The 21,532-nt window shown below is 37.4% G+C and overlaps 1 protein-coding gene across 2 annotated transcripts in view; it reads left to right on the top strand.

The window, feature by feature from the left end:
• The first annotated feature begins 7,538 nt into the window (after positions 1-7,538).
• Positions 7,539-21,532, top strand: part of UNC13C (unc-13 homolog C) — a 147,300-nt gene continuing 133,306 nt past the window's right edge. For both annotated transcript variants that reach the window (XM_031046129.2, XM_031046130.2), the window contains exon 1: positions 7,539-10,653. In XM_031046129.2, the coding sequence (XP_030901989.1) occupies positions 7,692-10,653 (2,962 nt within the window). In that variant the 5' untranslated portion in view covers positions 7,539-7,691. The remainder of the gene's footprint in view (positions 10,654-21,532) is intronic.

Raw genomic sequence — 21,532 nt, 5'->3', positions numbered from 1 at the left:
TTTCTTAATATGAGATTGATGGTTCCGTTTGCTCTAAGAAAAATAATTATACACCTATGAAAATGTGACTGTATTCTTTACCTCTCAACTTTTTTTTTAGTTACCTAGGACCTATTGAATTTTTTATCTTAACATTTTCTTCAGCTGACTACTGATTCAATGTAATAAGTGAAATAGAACATAAAGCTATGTGTCCTTAAACTAAAGACAGTAATAGTTGTCTTATAATAGTCATGTCTAGTAAAATGTATCGCAAATATTTAAGACACCAAAAAAAAACGCGCGTCTGATCTTTCTATAGTCCTGAAATCTCTTAAAACATTCTGTTGCATTTCTGATTTGAATGCAGCCCAGTTTTAAGTAGGATTTTTTTTTAACTTGGTGATACAGAAAGGGTTAATGTCACTTCCAGCATCTTAATACGAATGTTAACCCATGCTTGAAAGGAATTCTTGTGTTTTAAAAGCAGTCACTGATGCAACATTATTTAACTGCTTTCTGGTGTGAAAATAAACTTGGATCATGAAGTTGTTATTTTTCACAGAGGAGGTGATAAAATGCCTTGTTGATGAATGAAGCTGTTGGTGATTATACAGTATAGGTGTCTATTTAGTGTAGTATACAACTGTGATTTGGCAATTGAAAAGTTAAGGTTACTTGACACATGAGAGTATTGTAAAAATTGATGCTAATTCTTACTACATAAATAAACACTGAGAAAACCATTTAAAGAATGCTGTTGAGTCTAAAAGTACTGCGTGAAAGGTAGTATTTAAGGTTAAAACATCCTTGCCTGATAAATTACTTAAATAAAGGATATTATGAGAGAAATTATGGCTGTCATCTCAAAGACGTTTCATATAGAATGAAGTCATGGTGCAAGACAGATTAGATTTTTCAGAGGAATTTACTCAACCTGAAGAGAGTTTATAAAGGTTTTCTGTCACTATACCATTTCCTTAATCCTGTAGTGATGTCAGCATGTTATCATAATGACTATATATTGCTGTGGAAACACTTAAGGAATCAGAGATGAAGTACTGGGATACCAGAACAGTTTCCAGGAGGAGAAGACTGATAGCTCAGAATATGTCCAATTCCTTGAAATATCAGGGAAGACTGAAAATTCCAAACTTTCTTTTAACTGTAGTGTTGTGAAAATCTATGAAGAATGAAGTAGTATACTAACTTCTGCCTTGTGAGACCGCTACAGGAAAACAGAAGCTCTGAAGCATGAAAATTCTTTGGCATATAAGGAGGTTCTTGTACAGGTTTTTTCTGATCTGTGTCATTCAATTAAGTTGATAGCTGTAAAAGAGAGATTATTACTTCTGGGTAGAAATCTAAGTATCACTCCATAGTTAGACAGTATATTGGAGCAGACAAAGTAGGGAATTTTTTCTTACATGATTTGAATTTAGAATTAGGTTTAACATCTACCGTTCTTATCGGTCAATGTCATTTTGGGTGTTTAGCAAGCATGGCTTCTATCTATGCGTGCCTACTCGTTCTACGTTGCTGTCACAGTAGTAGTTGTGGTTTGTGCTTGTGGCATTTTTCGAACGTAAATGTCACAGATGCTTGCTACCATTTATCACATGAAAGACCTTTATCTAAACCTGTCCATTTCATAGTTTTATGTTCTAAGAATTTAGTGGAATTATTAGTTTACCACATTTTAGAAAATATTTAAAATGTTTTTGTGGGGGAAGGGTGAAATTGGAGTGCATGCAAGTAGCTTTTTGCCCGTTTAAAGTTGTTCCCTTAATCTAAACATTTCACAGATAATTTTTCAAAGTAGTTTAGAAGAAAAACTTCCCTCACCCACCCCCAACAAAAAAAGTCACAGCACTCCAAAATAATCTGTGTTATATAGAGTAATGTAGTGCAGGCATGGTCACAGACTCCATGGTGGTCTCTTATCCAAAAGGGATCTAATTCAGGGCAGAGAATTGCCCATCCCAAATTAGGGGTTTAAAATTCTATAGCTGGAAAAAAATTTGAGGGGTTCTTTATATATATATTTTTTTCCTCATGGAATTATTTTAGAGATTCCTTAAAGTTGCTGGAAAGTTTGAAATGTTAAAATTATATCAGACTTTGAATATACACTCAGTCTACTGTGCATATATTCTCTGCATATGTGTTATGCTTTGGTGTGCATTAAATTATTTGTGCTCTCAGCATATAATGCTCTAAAGAAAACTGTTGAAAGCAGACAAAATTAGGGACAAAACTAAAATTTGGTCAAATGCATGTTGATACTTTCTATTTTAAAAAGCATTAAATAGGTTCTAATTATTCTGTACTCTATCCAGGATTTTTTTTTGTGTATTTATGCTAATCTGACATAGTAACATGCATATAACAGACTAACTCGTATCAGAAGACAATATGCCTGTTACTGACTTAGTAATAAAATTATCCCTATATTTTCAGCAAATAACTTTTCCCTCTCCAGGTTTTCCATTCCTTTTGTAATCTGCATTTAAATAGGGATGGACTGTTAAGTGGAATTCTTTCTATTTCAGCAGCTTTTGGACTGACTAAACATAAGTTTATATAGGACAGCATAAATCATATACACAGCTGCAAAGCAGGGGAAAAGGACTCTCAGGTTCACTGTTGCCACCTTCTTTATATACTGCAGTCTCTTTTTTTTCTTCATTAAGAATATGAGGAAACAGCTAGAAACTTTAAAGAAAAAAAGGCTAGTACATTTAGTCAAATAATACTGAAGATGTGTTCCAAATCATCTCCAGTCTCTTAACCCTTAGGTATATAGTCAATTGCACTATACTCAGCTGCCTACTGCTTTCCAAAGGGAGCACATCTCAACTTCAAGTATCATTACAACAGCTTTTTACATTTAAGTATCTACTATATTTGGAACATTTATCTTTTTTTCATTCTAATTAAGGCCATTGTACTTTAAGGACAATTGCTTCAAATATAATTTTAATATTTGTAAGTATAAATAACATTCTACACATTTATTTTTAAAGAAATTGTGTTCAAAATGTCAACAATTTTATTTGTAGTTCATGAATAACTGGTTGGCTACTTTACCCTCACGGTTGCTGTAACAAGACTTCTCACAGAAATGCAAATAGAATCATATAATAGTTAGGGTTGGAAAAAACCTTAAGATTATCTAGTTCCAAACCCCCTGCCATTGGGCACGGACACCTCACACTAAACCATGTCACCCAAGGAGCAACTAAGGGGGGGAAACATTTATCACCTAGCAGCACATTCTATTCCCAGGTGACTGTAAGACTTGTAGAAGACCATACTCAAGAAATCTGTAGATGTGAAATCTAGATGTTCTGTTATGTATTCCTTATGTTCCTGATAGCAAGAGAACATCTCTTTGCCTCAGTTTCTGTGTCTGTAAAGTGTGTTAGAATCATAGAATAGTTAGGGTTGGGAAGGACCTTAAGATCACCTAGTTCCAACCCCCATGCCATGGGCAGGGACACCTCACACTAAACCATGTCACCCAGGGCTCTGTCCAACCTGGTCTTGAACACCACCACAGATGGAGCATTTACAGCCTCCCCAGGCAACCCATTCCAGTGCCTCACCACCCTAACAGTAAAGAATTTCTCCCTTATATCCAATCTAAACCTCTGCTGTTTAAGTTTCAATCCATTACCCCTTGTCCTATCACTACAGTCCCTAATGAATAGTCCCTCACCAGCATCCTTGTAGGTCCCCTTCAGATACTGGAAGGCTGCTATGAGGTCTCCATGCAGCCTTCTCTTCTCCAGGCTGAACAGCCCCAACTTCCTCAGCCTGTCTTCATATGGGAGGTACATTGTTTGCATTTAGTTTGTTGTGTGTGATTAATTAATTTCTGTGAAGCATTTTGCATATCACAAATAGGTGTTGCTGCCTGTAGGTGGTAGCGACTGCTTTGGCAGTAACTCAGAGTGGTATTGCTGCAGAAAAAGACTTTCTGGGTTTGTTCTATTTTTCCCTACTATCTTGATGTTGTGAAGACAAACTGCTATATGCCGTTTTATAGAGGGAGACTGCACTTTAGTCTCATCTTCTTCCCTGTCTGTCCCCTTCCAATGTGCACAGGTCCCTTGTAGTTGACTGATAGTGTAAAGGTTAAGCAGGGCTATGGTTCTGCATGTTTCTCGCTTTTTTTGTTTTATGAGACAGTATGCATCCATAAAGCTACTTCTGAATAGAGAGGGTTGTTCTGCTGCATTTACTAGAATATGAACAGAAGGTCTGCAGTGATCTAACTTTTTTTTTGTTACTGAAATTATATTTTTAAGATTATTCCATTTTCTCTCTTTATAAAAATAGAAGGCTAGGTTTATTAAAATGAAAAAATAAATGAGGAATCTGGTATTCAGACATATAACTAAAATAACACTGCTTGCATTATCATACTTAACCCAGCCCACTCCGCCCCCCTTCTACCTGACACATTAGTTTTAGACTTGGGAATAAAATCCTTTATACATGATGCTTCCAACTGACAAGTTTTATTTTGGCAATCCTTGTTGTCAACAGTATCCTTGAAATCAATCTAAATTACCTGTTTACCATCAAGCTGATTGTCAGAGGTCTATATTCAGACTTGCTATGGGTAAAAAGTTGAAGGAAGTGTTATTGTGTCCTTTCTTTACAGAAGGAACCCATTAACAGTTCATTTTATTTCTAATCTCACAATCTTTAACATCTTCCAATTTCCTGCCTTGTAACTATCCAGCAGAAAGTCTACATTTCACTGCTGTAACAGTTGAGCTCAATTCCTTATGCTTAAAATGGGTTAATCCATCTGTGTTCAACTTTACCATATAAATTAAAGTCAATAAACAAGCAAGGTGAACAAAAAAAATGGGGTCCTGATAGTTTATTGGGAGACGTGGATAAAACCAGAAAAATCACTGAATCACAACCTCCAGCTCATTCAGATAACTAATTTAGTCCTATGTGTTTCTCAATAGACTGCTCCTTATTTCCTAGAGTTTTAACCTACACTAATATGAAATGGTGATAAATCTTGCAAATCTTTACAAAAAGAAATGGGTGAGACCTGTAATGACTCAAACTTAATTCCATGTGTAGATACACAATTTTCTAAAATGAGTATTTGATGGAGCAATGATAGGCTGCAAACTGATGAACAGATCATGACTAATATAGCTGAGATGGAATGGAACTCACATGAGAGAAAATAAATCTGCTCCATTTAGCAAATGTCTGTGTTTGTAACAGTACAACTTTTAATTTACTATGGCATTGTCAGAAACTGGGTTTAAATAGAGTATTGAATTTGCAACTCTTTATAATATTTTCAGTTATCTTTGATGAAAAGCATAGGTTAGACATTGGATAAAAATATTGTTGACTATGAAATCAGGATTCTTCTACAGAGAAGAATTAAACCTTTTTTAAAAATTAATGGAAATATTCCAGATTCCAGTGATAACTTCATTATTTCATAATGTTTTGTAGACTAAACCAGTAAAAAGCCTTCTAGCTTGTTTATGCATTGGTGATTTGAAGTCTTTTAAATCACAAAAATGTCCAAGTAATCTGCATGAAGTTTAGCTAAGAGGGCACTTAAAAAGCTGTGATTGTGTGAGCAAAGGAGCCCGGCAGTCACACTTCAAATCTTGTTCAATAAATGGTTACAAACATGCAGTGTAACAGCTGAATGGTTAACAAGTGTTTCTGCATCTAGAAATGTGCCTTTGATACTGAAAAATGTCCCAGGATGGTTCCTTCCTCTATTAATAATATGTGAAAACAAGGCAGCACTGGCTCCAGTGAGAGCTTTGTAATATTCTGAGAAATGCTGGTTGCATGCCTTGAAAATTGCATTCAGTCTCACCGAGCATTCTTTTGCTTCCAATTTGTTTGCTCTTAGTTCACTCAATACTCTGACTTCAGGCATAAGCCTGGAAGGAAAAGAAGTCCCAAGAGCTATCCTGATTATGTTAAAAATGTGATTCATGTTCCACAGGTATTTCACTTTTTATAAAATAACAGGCAGCATCTTTGGGAAGGATGAAGACTGTTGCTTATGCTTGTTCTGCTTCTCTTGACTGCATCCTCTCTTCCATGATTCCAGAAGTCATGCAGGCTTTTACCAGCTTTGCTTGGGTTCTTTTCAACATAGTGCATTTTGCTGTTGCAGTATGAATCAGTAGTTAATATTTATTATTGACCATAAGTATGATAGTAAGCTCAGTGAAGAAAAACTGTAATGAAAAGATGAGATCTTGAGGTGGTTGAGCAGGCCGTAATGTTTCATACAGTGCCATGCTGTTTGCGTATAGGGAGGGCTCTTATTACCCTTTACTCTTAAGACACTACAAAGCAAATTTTAACCTTTCATATACTGTGGATCTGAATAAACTGCTTATTTTGCCAAAGAATTTTTGGCTTATTTAGGAATGGCCATTTTAAGAACTAATTCTTGGATTTTTCTGAGCTATTAGTCTTATTTTCATTCTACAGCTATGAGACTGGGAGGTGAATGGTGTGCTACACAAAAAAAATACATTTATATGTTTAAAATGTATGGACTACATTTCTATGCAATGCAAGCTTTTATGTTATGGAATAGAAGCTTCCACATACCTTATGAAATCTTTTTTTCTTCTTCCATATTTTAGATGAAATTGTTTTCTTGTTGTACTGCCATCTATTTTTGTGCTGAGACTCACAAATCATATCTGTTCTCTCTCTTGCTTTCATTTTGTGTGGTTTTGTGGTTTGCTTTTGTTTTTTCTTCTGTGAGTGGAACAATGTAAAACTTAGTAAGCTTGATGAGAATGTTCCATCAGTTGTCATAATGATTTTCTGTTATTTCTTAAAGAAGAGAAACTAAGAAGGTATGCCCACTTTAAATTCTGGCTTATCACCACATGCATTAAAATCTCCTATAAAAAGAAAACATCTACTTTGCAAACCATAGTCATGTGCATAATTCTATTTCAAGATAGAATAGTACTTCATGAATACAGTATTGTTTTTTATCAGAATCTCACCTTGCTCCAGAAGATGAACCAAGAGGCACTTGAAAAATTCTATTTTACTAGCTTGTAGTAGCTCATTCCCCAGTCAGTTTTTTGACCACTGCTGTGTATCATATGGATCTAAGTTGAAATGTCATTACCCTGAAGAAAAAGCAGATAGCATTAATACCAAATATCTCAGTTAAAAGTTGGAGAATTGAACTGGACAAAAAAGCCTGTAAATACCTATAGTTTATTAATTTATGTTAAAAATATTTTCTTAAACCTGCTTTCAGCTTCAATTGTTTATGAAAAATTCTATTCAAACAATTATGGGGAAAATATAAATAAATGCTTAAGTCCTCTGTGTTTCAATTGTAACCCCATTAAACCAATACTAGTATTATTAAATGATAAGTTTGCTTGGCAGCCATTGTAATGTCATTCCCTCCTTTCTAGACGCTTCAAGAAACCATGTGCGACAAAGTGAGATTTCATGAGACGTACAAAACCCCTCCAGGATTTGATTTCAGACAAGCAGATTTTTAATTTCTTTTTTTTTTCTGTCAAATTGTGCCAGAGCATCAGAGTACTTTATAGTGTCTGGACGATATATTTCCTGATGATCCTGTTGGAGATACAAACACTTGTCTGGATCAAAAATTGTGTTTTATGGAAACTGCCTAATAGAAATTACACTCCATGGTTTCTGCCCTCTTAAAAAGCCTGATCTCATCTTACATATATAAGCTTTGCAAAGGAATGTTTACAAAGAAATTGGGAAATAGTACAAAAAGAAAAGAGAGTTGTCAGAGCAAAAAGGAACAAGACTTAACTCAGATTGGACAAACAAAGAACCCAAAATTTTCAAATACTTTAAAAAGCACTGTGAAAAAGATTGCCAAGTGTCCATCTGCTCGCAACTTGTCAACTGAAGAAGAGGAAAGTAATAGAGAATTTTCACTTTCTCCAACGTTCAGTTACAGAGTTGCTATTGCTAATGGACTGCAAAAGCATATTTTGGTAAGAAACAGTAATAATGAAGATATAGTTCAAGATCTATCTTCAAATGATAGTTCATATTCTGAGTCACTAAGTGAAGGAAAAAGTAGTAGCAAGAAAAACGAATACTTATCACACACAATGCCTGTGAGACGTAACAGAAAAAGCTTAAGCAGTCTGGCACCATCTGATGGAAGTTCAGATGGAGAACGCACTTTACATACACTGAAGCTGGGAGCTTTACGAAAACTAAGGAAATGGAAGAAGAGTCAAGAATGTGTCTCATCTGACTCAGAACTAAGTACATGGAGGAAAACATGGGGCTTAAGAAGTAAATCTCTAGACAGAGCTGGCCGTCACCAGAAATCAAATACTTTTGAACCTGGCTTTAGTTCAACAAGCTGTATTAGCCAAACTCACGATGTTATGGAAATGATCTTTAAAGAACTTCAGGGAATAAGCCAAATTGAAACAGAACTGTCTGAATTAAGAGGGCATGTGAATGCTCTGAAACAATCAATTGATGAAATTTCAAGTAGTGTAGAAGTTGTACAAAATGAAATTGAACAATTGCGAACTGGATTTGTACAGTCCAGGAGAGAAACTCGGGACATACATGACTACATTAAGCAGGTGGGCCATCCAGGAAACAAAGCAAGTCTTAGGTTTCTAAACGTGCCTGAAGAGAGGCTTGAAAAAACTGAAAGCATAGTTTACAAAATATTAATAGGTAAAATGGGGTTCTCAGAGGCACAAAGCACTATTAAAATTGAGTTTGCCCAAAGACTGGGGCAACAAAGGGACTGTCCAAATGCAAAGCCAAGACCCATTCTTGTTTACTTTGAGTCCTCACAACAGAGAGATTTGATTTTAAAAAAGTCATATAAACTTAAGGGAACTGGCATTGGAATTTCTACAGACATATTTTCCCATGACATAAAAGACAGAAGGGAAAGAGGATTACCTTCCTCTCAGACATATGAGAGTATGGATATGAAGCTTCTAACTATTGATACAAAAACTAAAATGCATGACTGGGAGTCACCTGACAGTGATAAAGACTTGGAATCAGATATAAATAAGAACAGTTATGCAAGGATATCCAAATCCGCATTTCAAATAAAAACAAGCACTACAAAGGGGAGTATTGAGTCCTCAGATACTAAAGACCTTAATAGAACTGTTGACAGCCACACCTTTTCAAACAGAAGAAATTACGACGGTCAGTCACCAGAATTCGACAACATGGAAAAAGAGTCAAAGACCTATTATTCAGACGTGAATCCTCTATGGCATTTACACAATGATTTTGCAACACCAAAACTTAGCCGTTCAGAGTCAGATTTCTCAAAATTGTGTCAGTCTTATTCTGAGGATTTTTCAGAAAATCAGTATTTTAGCAGAACAAATGGCAGTTCATTATTGTCTTCCTCTGATCGAGAACTCTGGCAGAGAAGGCAAGATGATTCTACAAACTGGTATGGCAGTTCTCAGGAGCAGACTTTTGTCCAAGATATGCAACAGTATCCAGACCAAAATGAGGTGGAAAATGTAGAAACTGTTGACAGTGGTCTAAGCAATGGAATATGTGCAACAGGAGATAGAAGCCACTATAGTGATTCTCAGCTTTCTTTACATGATGATCTTTCCCCATGGAAAGAGTGGAATCAGTTGGAACAAGGGGCAAATTTGGGCCTAGACTCATCTGCACAGGAAGTTTTTGTGTATGATATGAGCAGCCCTTCAGATCAACAGACAGATTTTGGAAAGTGCCAAAATTCTGACCTCCAGTATGATACTGAAAGCTATGATTTTACTCTTGATGGTACTTCCCCATCATGTCCAGGCCTTGACAGCGAATCACAAAGTCAGTGGACTTCTCAATATGATGATTATCAGGAAACAAGTTCTGTTTCCTCTTATCAGAATCAAAACAGGTTGCCTGTGATGTACCGAAGTCAGAGTGAACTACAAAGCAACGACTCAGAAGAAACAGCCCCTAAATCGTGGCATAGCCGATTAAGCATAGATCTTTCTGATAAGACTTTCAGCTTTCCAAAATTTGGATCTACACTTCAACGAGCTAAGTCAGCTTTAGAAGTAGTCTGGAATAAAAGTACACAAAGTTTAAGTGGGTATGAAGACAGTGGATCATCTTTCATGGAAAGATTCAGAACTTTATCTCAATCTACTGCAAATGAATCAAGTACGACACTTGACTCTGATGTTTATGCTGAGCCTTATTGCTACAAAGCAGGGTATGGGGAAGACTTAATCGAACCACCTGGTGAGAATGAAACAGACTATGTAGAAGTAATGGAACAAGTCCTTGCTAAACTAGAAAATAGAACTAATAGTAGTGAAACTAGTGAGCAGGTCCAAGAATATGAACCAGAGCAGCCTTTGTATGATACTCCATATGTAGTGCTACCAGGGGAGCAGTATGACACACAGTTTGACAGTGTGGTCAGTGAAGAGATATTGGAAGTTGAAAGTGACATGGCTGCTGACATAGAAGTACGGGAAGATGAAAATCAGAATGTCCCAGAGATTGCTACTGAAGTGCCAAAGAAAAAAAGGATACGGCCGTCATTTAAGGAAGCAGCTTTAAAAGCATACAAGAAACGAATTAGTGATTTGGAAGAGAAGATCCTTGCTGGAGGTAATAGTGTTTTATTATTATTATTGTTTTTAAAGTAATTGTTCTCACTAGAGTTGGACATTAATTTCTGGATGGTACCTGGTTCTGCTTTCGTTGAATTTGGTGACAAAAATTCTGCGTATGTCTGGTTTTGTTCATAGGGTGAACTAGTCCCCTGGAAGTTAAGAACCTAAAATTTTACAAGGTTGTTTTGAAGGAATTTTCTGAACATGTTTAGGAATCAATTACATTGCTTTGAATTTCAGTATCTTGAAAATTAAATTTTATAAGATCTCTATCCTACAAAAAGAACTAAATGGTACACTGTTCTTGTTTTTCTTATAGTTTTATCATTGTATTCACAGGAGTAATCCTGACTGTTCAGATATTACAGTGCTTTCTTTAACAGTTTTCAAGGCATGGTTTGCTCTATATTCATTCTGATTAGCAGTGTTCTGCATCCAGTATGTAAACTGTAACTTGTTAAGTACTTGTGAGAGTGCAAATCTAAACTGTTTTTAAATCTGGTCTTAGTTGTACTCCTAGTAAGCCCTCAAAGAAGTAATCGTTCCCCAAGAAAGGGAGAAGATGGGTGTGGAGGAAAAAGAAGTGTAAATGATAGCACCAGTGTATGAAGGGGTGGTAGTAAACAGCTTGAATTGCAGAAGGTGCTGACACAGATTTGTTCATTGTCTTTATCTCTTGTGCTAACAGACTTCAGAGCAGACAGTCGTATATGTTACTTGTAATATCTCAAGTAATACACAAATATGGGGACTTTCAGTATTAATATACACTATAATGCAAATTACAGTGCATATGCTATAATATTGCATGTGCATTGAATTGGGAGCATGTAATTACCATAGCTAGCCAAGTGCTAATTGTCACCTTGACTGAATCTTTTCATTCTTTATCTGCCTTCAAAAAAATAATCACCCAATACATTAATTTTAAAGATGAAAAAATATGCCTTTAGTCAAAGATTGTGCTTAGTAGTAATGAGCATCCAAACCTTGAGCTACTATAAAACCTGTTTTGTACATGGACTGCTTTTAAAATAAACGTATAGCCAAGTAGAATATATGTTACACAAGCAATTAAATACTGCTAATATGAAAGCTTATTTGAAATTCTGTTTCCACATTTAAATAATTGCACTAGATTGTAGGTTTCCTTTTTGCAGGTATTTTTCTACAGTACTGTGTTAGACACCAGATGGTGTATGTAGAAAGAGACACCTAGCAATAGTATTTTCATGATCTTTCCATGATTTTGAGGCATGGGAGAAGGGGACCGCAGTCATTTTATCTAGCTGTTATTGTACAATAGGAATATAGAGGTATGAGGATGTAATTCAAGAATGCACAGAGGGGACACTCAAAATAGTGAAATGCAAATTGTTTCCACTATTTAAAGTCTGTGTATTTGTATACATTATTAGATAACAGGCTGTTATCTACTATTAGAGAATAGGTTGTTAGAAAACGAGAGCTAACTTCAGTGTTACATTTCATGCAGTTAGTTCTATGAATTAAATGTATTTGCTCTTTTAACACAGCAGGTGAAAGGCCTCTTTCAGTCTCTTAGTCTACTGACATTTTTTTGTTCTGAATTACTGAATCATTTCTTCTACTACGTTTACAGAGAAGTCAACTGACACGAAGGCTAGTTTATGGAAATGTGTTGCAAAGCATATAAGTACACTTTGTAGCCTCTCGGTTTTCACAGTCTACCTCCTTTTCTTTGCTTGTGGGTTCTTGTGCAGACAGTACTTCTATAATTTAAGTAAATAGTACTTTGGGTGGGTTTTTTGTTTTTTTGGTTTTTTTTTACTATTTGCTGAAGCAGTACTAACTTTAAAGAAAAGTGACTAATAGCTGATCTAGGATTTGATTTTTATGAATCGGTTGGCCCCTGTGATTCACAGTCAAATTCTGATTTATTGTTTGTGGGTGGAAAAATGCTAGTTGCAGAGTAAGTTCCTTGACTCAATCTTTGTTATATAACTAACGTAGATCTATTGTTTAATTAATTGTTTCATATCTCCATGTAGGCAGGAGCTGATAGACAGCAATCTGGCCAACCAGAGATACAGCCAGATAGTCACAGTAGCATTGTTTCTCCAATTTAGTGCAAAAAAAAATACCAAGGTTTAGAATGGCATTATTTTCATTCTAGTAACACAGGAGGTAAGGTCATTGAAACTTTGGTTGATAAATAATTTATTAGTGCACAAGAGCCCCATCAGGTAGTTCTGTTCTCTGTATCTAGCTGGAAAGGAAAAAAATACAGTATGGGTTTATTTCTAATGTATTATTTATTACAGCATGGTTTCAGATACACAGTGGAATGAAAGTAATAGGGTATATGGATGTGAGGAGATGTGAGCAGTACATGAGTAATCTTCAGATTTAAAGATCTTTAAGGACATAGGGGCATTGTGATGATGCATGGAAGGCTTGATGGCTTTTTAGAAAAATATCAGTGAAATGCTAGCCAGTGGTTTATTTCTTTTTACAGTGTAATCAAGAACAGCTTTTACACTTTTATTTATTCTTACAGTTCTCACCTGTTATTTTTTAGTCTTCTATTTCCCTAGTGGCTTCTTTCATTACATCCCTATCTTGCTGTCTTTTATAGTTGCCTTAGAATAACCATAATTGTCTCTCCTGGAGAAGTTATCACTCTGGACAAGCTTCCAGAATTTCATGCATTCTTCTGAGTTGCTATTACTAATAATAGACTCTGTACTGTAGTTTATGAAAAATAGCTTCTTGATCTTGTTGATGAAGATCTCACTGATTGATTGGTGACTGGTCAGATTTTAAAAAGTCTTTGGTCTGAGTTTTCTGCTTACATTGCTTATGGTGCTAAGATGTGTGAACTCATCTTACTTTATACGTACATAGAGTAGCAAGCCAGATTACACAGGCCAGGGATGGGAGCTGCTTTTTTAACAGTGGATGAGAGTGGGGGTTCTATTGTTTTATAGGAAGGAGCTGTATTATGTTTAGCAGTGCTTAAGAACAAAACTTGGAGAACAGTATAAATACAACTTTATTTTGTATATGCCTGAAGGAGAAAATGTGGTGCTAAGATTCGAAACCAGAGGAACCAGTAATATACTTGCCTTTGTTATAAATTGAGACCACAACGGATCATAATCCAATTAGAATTTTATTAATTATAGCAAGTAGAATATGAGCAAAGACAGCGCTGGACGGCAGGGGAGTCTGCGCTCCGCCTACTGCCGTGCTGAGCAGTTCAAAAAGCCCTCCCTTATACATCTTTTACTTCCGTGTTCATGACGTAGTTGAGGTACTCTGCGCATGCTTCAGCTGTTGCTAGGGGGTCGACCTCTGCCTCCCGGTGGTCGGTGAGGCCGAAGTAAGAAGTCTTCCTCCTTTGTTCCATAGTTGACCCTTCATTTATGTCCTTATATGGAGTGGTTTGTCTTATTTCTGCCAGTTCCTGGAACATCTTGCAAGCCAGTTTCTGTAACACCTTGTGGTCATCTTATGTTTGCATAAACGGTTTCTGGTTTAATTGGTGTAAGCGATTGTGGTTTATCTTATCTTGCATAAACTGTGTCCGTTAACTGTGTGCATAAGCAATTTCATATCTTTTGTTGTCTAACCTTTATATTGGGCTTAACATATATATATACCTAACATATATCTTAATAAACAATACCTTATTCTTTAGTTTTTCACAATCCCCCCTTTTTCTTTTTATCCTATTATTGTTTATTAGATGCTGCTTTCATTCTCAGCACTGCAAATAAACCTTTTTCTACAATCCCAACATTTATCAGAACACTCACAGGGTAATACCTCACAATTACAATCAGTGTAGCCCCTACGTGACATAATATATTCACAACAATCTTCATCCTCATCAATAGATACACTCTTATAATTTGCCCCAGACCTCATAGTTAAAATAAGCAGTTTAGCTATGTCAAATCGTTCCCTAATAAAGTGTAAAATATAGCATAATATACAAGGCCCAAATATAAGTCCCAAAATCAACATGATAAGCAGTCCTGCTAAAGTGGACAACAAAGTGGTTAGCCAAGGTGAAACATTAAACCAGTTTTCATACCATGACCTGCCCGCCTCACGATCTTTCTTACGTTGATCTAACCTTTTCCGGAGTTCAGACATGGTGTCCTGGACTACTCCAGTATGGTCAGCAAAAGAACAACATTCTTCATTGAGAGCTACACATAACCCTCCTTCTTTTAAGAACAATAGATCTAATCCTAAACAGCAATCACTAAGATTAAATTTTCCACAGACCACTCCTTCTTGAGCCAACAGGCAATCTAAAACCACACGATTCTGATATATTGCAGTTTTCATTTTAGTATTTTGCTTTGCAATTAATCCTAATACATTTTCTGTTTTATTTACTACTATTTCTACCACAGTTTGTGACCTTATAATTCTATTCAACATACATATAGGAGTTCTGTATCCCCAGGATGCATCTTCTGCCCAAGTTGCCAAATCATAATAGATTATTCATTCAGGTGGCCACTCATTGTCTTTCCATTTTGTAACTCTCTTTTATATTGTTTTCTCCTTAATAAGAAGAAATTAGGTCTGATCATTCCTAATATACATGAACCTGTCCAATTTTGGGGTAAAAATGCAAAAGTTATTTTACCACAGATTCAATAATATCCATTTGGAGTAGGCCAACTGTTTGGTATGTTAGTTTCATTAGTCCAGTTACTGAATTGGTGATTTATTTCTATGGGATTTCCCCATCTTCCCCAGTCTTTCTTTGCTCTCTTCCACATATAACCCCCTTCACAAAGTAAATTTCCTATTGGTTTTACACCATTTTCTAAATTTTGCCAACAACTTTTTCCGATTATACCCATTTGCAAGATCCATTGTTGTCTCCTTTTGTTTCCTTTTCGATTTTTCCAGATTGTAGGGTCGCTTATATTACTCTCCATTGCCTCCCAGGCCCATCTCTTTCCCTGGTTAGTTCCCCTACAAACATAGCAGTTAGTTACATTCAATGCTTTAGATATATTTTCAGCAAGATTTACAAGGAGATTTTTAGCAACTGTGAGAATTTCATATTGGACTCCAGTTTTTTTTTTTTTTTTTTTGATCTTAATACTAATAATCACAGCTGGGTCTTCCCCAGTTCCATATATTTTAAGTCCAATTTTAGTTACTTGCTTCTGTTTCCATTTTTTTTTTTTTTTTTTTTTTTTTTTTTTTTTAAATCTATGAGAGTTAAATTTATTGGATTGCAGGCACGGGTTGTACAGTTATTGTTTGTTTGCATTCTTGCTATTGAAGCTTGTAAAGTCTTACATTGATAATCACATCCCTAGCCTGCAGTATCCCAGCATACACAAGACCATCCTTTTCTTCCACAGAGGTGTGATGACTGATACCTAGCTGTTTGATTAGGTACATAATCAGGATTTATATGACATTGGTATCCACCTGGGCAAATATATTTTGGTTGGCTACTGTAGTACTGCCTCCACTCTGAACTTCCACTATTAGTATCTAAATCATCATCTATAATATCACATGCATCAAAAATTATTGACAGTGAGGTACTCAAATTAGTTATAACTTCACTTGTTCCAATTAATTTCCCTTCTTCTGAATTTGTTCTCATTTCTACCCCAATACAAGGTTGGAAGTTCCTTTGGATCATAACACACAGTTTTGCTTGTTTTTCCTGACACAATTCATACTGGGTTTGATTATATATGCAACTGCCTATCTTTGTTCCTTTGCATTCATAAACAGTGTGATATACCAAGGTTTTAGAGTTTATTCTCCTTCATCTAGTTGTGGTAATACATTCAACTATAGTTGTTGTGAATGTTTTTAAAAGCCACCGCATCTTCCCATATGGTTCCTATCAGAACCGACACCAAAAGAGGTCCGGTCAGGATCATAGTGCTCAGCGGTCACAGCCCCAGGGGTTGCAGCCCTCGGCAGACCTTTTCAGCTGCAGCACCGACTCCCTCCGGTCTTGCCCTCTCTGGTAGGTTAAAGGTATATTCCCAGTCGGCTACTATGACAGTAGTATTTGACCCACAACAACTGTTCCAACGAGGTGGTAATTTCACACTGAATGCAAAAAGAACTGTAATAGATTTCTCAAAAATTGTTCATGGTCTCTCCTATGAGTAATAATATGCTTCAAACAATTGGGACACTTGGCTCTAATATACAAATTGCAGTGTTTGCATATAGGAGGACATGGACTAATACTGGCCCTTATCCTATGGTTTCTTAAAATAATTTCAACTATATCTTCATTTCCCATATCAGATTTACAGGAGTCAATATGAATTCTCTCAGTTACTTATCCAAGTCCTCTAGAGGGTCAGCTTGGCGTCTCTGGGTTCAGTCACAACTTTCCATTTTTTATGGGTCCTTTTACTCGAGACGCGTGTGTCCACCTTTTTTCAGCAGCTCTTATCGCCGTTTCTGTAGTTAAAAGAACAAGAAATGGTCCCTCCCAACAAGGGGATAAACTCTCTTCTTTTCAGCTTTTATGTAATTCTAGTTCTAATTCATTCACTGCAGCAGCCCCATGGCACTCCCCTCCAGGGCAGTCTCACTTCCAGGGTCCAGATTCCCCATAGCACACACACAGATCCGGTTCCACAGAAGAGCCTACTCCCCCACCTCTGTTCAACATTCCTTCTCCACCAGTTTTAAAGCAACCGCTTTCTTTTTATCCACTTTCCATGTTTCCTCCTTTACTCCCAGTCCACATTTATCCAACAACCCTTCAGTCCCATCTATCAACATGTCTGTTTCCATTTGTTTGCCTATCCCGGCACCCATCCCATGCTCAAACACAGGAGCTGCTCGAGCTTCCTCCTTTTAACATCTTAACTTCTTAACATCTTTCCCCAGTATCACAATCTGAACAACATCTCTTTAGCTTTTAGTTTTTCCTGTCCTTTTCCAAATCCAAAATTAAGGGATCAGGAAGAGGTATATTAATTTTGCACTCTGTCATATCTGCATACATTACTTCATTCCATTTTCCTTATCACCTCAAAAACAACATTAATTATAACAATGTATAATAATTCAAAGTTCCATTTTAGGTAATTTTTCCTGATCTTCTAAAGTGTATGAATGTCAGCATTGGTTATAATATTTTACCAACGTTTTCTTGTTTACAGAGGCCCCAGAAAACCCTCCCAGTTCTTTCCAATGTGCCAAAATGTAACCCAATGGGCTTTTCTTCAGAATTTCCTTGTCTTGACCGGCTCCCATTTCAGCCAATCTTTTACAAATCTCTATAGCTTCTCTTTCCCAGTACTCTGCAAATGCACTTATGAAAATGAGAGCACCTACACACAAGTTGTATGATATTTTTAAGGGGGTCAGTACAATAATATCTCTGGGTTCTGAAGATCGGCTCCCCTGTTGTTAGATCATAGTTTCGGTTACAGCAAAATTTCCTTTACAATCATGCCTCTTCAAATTTTCTTTGATACTTTTTTTTTTCTTTTTTTTTTTACAAACCCTTTCCCAATTTTTCTTTTTAACCTCCCAGAACTTTTGTGGCTTTTTCCACAAAATAATCATTTTATTTCTGTTCTCAGAGAATTACCGATTGGGTATCTATAATTTAATGGCTGTACACACACAAGAAGATGCACAGGACAGAAAAAAAGCAGCGAGAGGGGCAGCCGGACACTCCCCCTCCGCCCTTTTCTAAGCTGCTCACAGACAGGACACACACAGGGTTACACAGACAGGACAGCGGGAGGGCAGCCAGGCCCCCGCTCACAGACAGGATACACAGGTCCAAAAAAATATAGACGCTTCGTCCGTCTCCGGCCGCTCTCCCCGCGGAGACACGGAACCGCGGACCGGGACTCCACACTCGCTTTGTAGCTATGCTACGTCTCAGTCACACAGAAACACAAAGTTACACATGGGATCCCTCACTCACACTATGGTTCCGCTTACTCTCCTCACGGTTCTCAGAATCTGAGATACAGCAGAAACCTGGTGGGTTCGTTTACCCTTCACCTGCCCCCCTAGCAGGTCCGTCCTGGCTCCCAAAACTTGGGATACAGCGAAAACCTGGGCTCACCCGATCCGCCTATACATATGTATTATCTATCCCCGCTTCGTATTATAATGAGCCAGAAGGTCCTTTGCACTTGCGCAGTGCCCCTTCTGATCATGGGCAGGGGTTTCAGGATGAAGTAAATGAGTCTCCCTCTTTTTAACCTTTACACCTTTTAATCTCCAGACATGGACTTAGGGTTAGTCGGCGCCCAGTCTGCTTCTCCTGCCGCTTATTAATAGGACCAAACACCTGTGTTTTTGTCATGGTCTTAAGGCTTGATCGCCCAGTCTGCCTCTCCCGGCTTATCAGCAGGACCTTTCATCTGCTTTTGTCAATAGAATTAGCATCTGCTTCTTCCCCTCCAGCAGTAATCAATGCCTTGGCAAGATGGCAATGGCAGGTATTTAGGACAGACAATACTTTTGTTTAAGCATAGGAATTCCTTTAACTCCCTTATACAATTTCTCTGTATTACCTCCCTGTACATTGGTTACCCGTGTATCAGTTTCCCCTTTTTCTATAAAGTGAGTAAATTCTTTTACTCTATTATTTATGACAGACCTATCCATGTTACCTGGAGAAGGCCTTGGTTAAGTATATCTCTGAACCATCCAGTAACTCCTTATCCAATCCACTTCCAACAATTTTAAGCTTTTGCATATTCTCCTGCAGTTTTCCCAGCTTAGTATGGATTGATTCAGAATGGTCAGATTACGTTCATGCAGCACATACCTTTGAAATCCTCAAAACCTTTTCTGCAAGACACCCACTGTATCTTGCAGGATTCAGACCATCAGATGTCTGCTGCCTAAAAACCAAAACTTTTTCTACGAGACACCCACTGTGTCTTGCAGGATCCTAACTACAAGATGCCCACTGCCTCCTGTGATTGTAAACCATAGGACGCCCGCTGCCTCTTGTGCATAAAACCTTTTTGTACAAGACACCCACTGTGTCTTGCGGACCCAAATATCGGGTCGAATTTTTTTTTCTTTTGCCCATACTTTCATACAGTAATGGACCATTTTTTCCTTATTCTTTTTTCCTTCCTGGGACGGCTGAATGTCCCAGTACTTTATCATTAACCCCAGGGGACCGTCCGGTGGTGCATCCGGTGGGCTGCTCCCTGCTTTATTCTTAGGATCTCTCCTTGGATCCTTTTCTGGGTTATAATTACGACTCTTACTCTGACCCATTGTCTTACTCCGGGGACCTCTACCTGGGCCCCGTCTTCCCTCCCCATATCTTAGTACAATATTCTATCATTTTTTTGCTTATCTTTCCCTAGGGTTTCAGGGAAATCTCTCCAATTATCTAAGGGGTATTCATGTGAGTCGAAGGCTTGCTGCCCTTCGCCCCCCATCTTCTGGAATATCCACAAATATACACTCACTCGCTCCCCCTTGTTCCTGGCCCAGTCCCTCGCGGGAGATGGAAAACGCAGTACTTAAGGGTCCACACTCGCTTGGTTCAGTATATCGAACCTCTCATTCGTTATATTCCAGGAAACCCAATCCCGCCCGAACGGCAAACCTGCGAACAATTTCGCCGCGGACAATTCCGCTCTGCGAATTTCGCAATATACTTACGCGTCCTGTCTCTTCGTCCGGACTCCCGTGCACAGAATTTTTATGGGATTTTACCGGTTTTTCCTTTGCTCATTATTCTAGAATTTAGGTTCGTCGGTAAGGTTGAGGTAGGCTGTTGGTCGCGGGGCCGCGAAATGTCGCGGGGCGCCTCCCCGGAGGACCAAAGCTCACCGTTCCTTATCCGAGTCACGGCACCAGAAATTGTTATAAATTGAGACCACAACGGATCATAATCCAATTAGAATTTTATTAATTATAGCAAGTAGAATATGAGCAAAGACAGCGCTGGACGGCAGGGGAGTCTGCGCTCCGCCTACTGCCGTGCTGAGCAGTTCAAAAAGCCCTCCCTTATACATCTTTTACTTCCGTGTTCATGACGTAGTTGAGGTACTCTGCGCATGCTTCAGCTGTTGCTAGGGGGTCGACCTCTGCCTCCCGGTGGTCGGTGAGGCCGAAGTAAGAAGTCTTCCTCCTTTGTTCCATAGTTGACCCTTCATTTATGTCCTTATATGGAGTGGTTTGTCTTATTTCTGCCAGTTCCTGGAACATCTTGCAAGCCAGTTTCTGTAACACCTTGTGGTCATCTTATGTTTGCATAAACGGTTTCTGGTTTAATTGGTGTAAGCGATTGTGGTTTATCTTATCTTGCATAAACTGTGTCCGTTAACTGTGTGCATAAGCAATTTCATATCTTTTGTTGTCTAACCTTTATATTGGGCTTAACATATATATATACCTAACATATATCTTAATAAACAATACCTTATTCTTTAGTTTTTCACACCTTGCAATGTGATCATCATTTAGTTCCATATTAAGAAAAGCTGTCGGCAAAATCAGTATATTATTAATGCATATTTCAAACTCGGTCTATTCAAACTATGTCTTTTGAAACAAGTATATATGTTCTTATTTTGACAGCTTTTCTAGTCTGTTTATAATAGCTGTTTGCTTGAAATGCCAGAGTCAGCCGTATTTTCCCAGAGACTATAGGCTGTAGAAGTTAATTTAAACTTGTCTTGTGGTACTCAGGCTTTTGCATCGTGTTTGATTTTGATACACTTGTAGAGGTTTACAGTTACTAGTAACTAATAACTATAGTTAATAGTATTGTGCCAATATCGTTATGTGACTATGTGTCTTGGGTTTGGATTTAAAAAGATCAGTACTGTGGCCCAGATGAAAACCAATTAATCTGGTATTGTTTAGTAAATGAA

This window comes from Melopsittacus undulatus, chromosome 9 (assembly GCF_012275295.1).
Source record: "Melopsittacus undulatus isolate bMelUnd1 chromosome 9, bMelUnd1.mat.Z, whole genome shotgun sequence".
Lineage (NCBI taxonomy): Eukaryota > Metazoa > Chordata > Aves > Psittaciformes > Psittaculidae > Melopsittacus > Melopsittacus undulatus.
The sequence above is the reverse complement of the archived record's forward strand: the minus strand, read 5'-3'. Positions and strand labels throughout refer to the sequence as shown.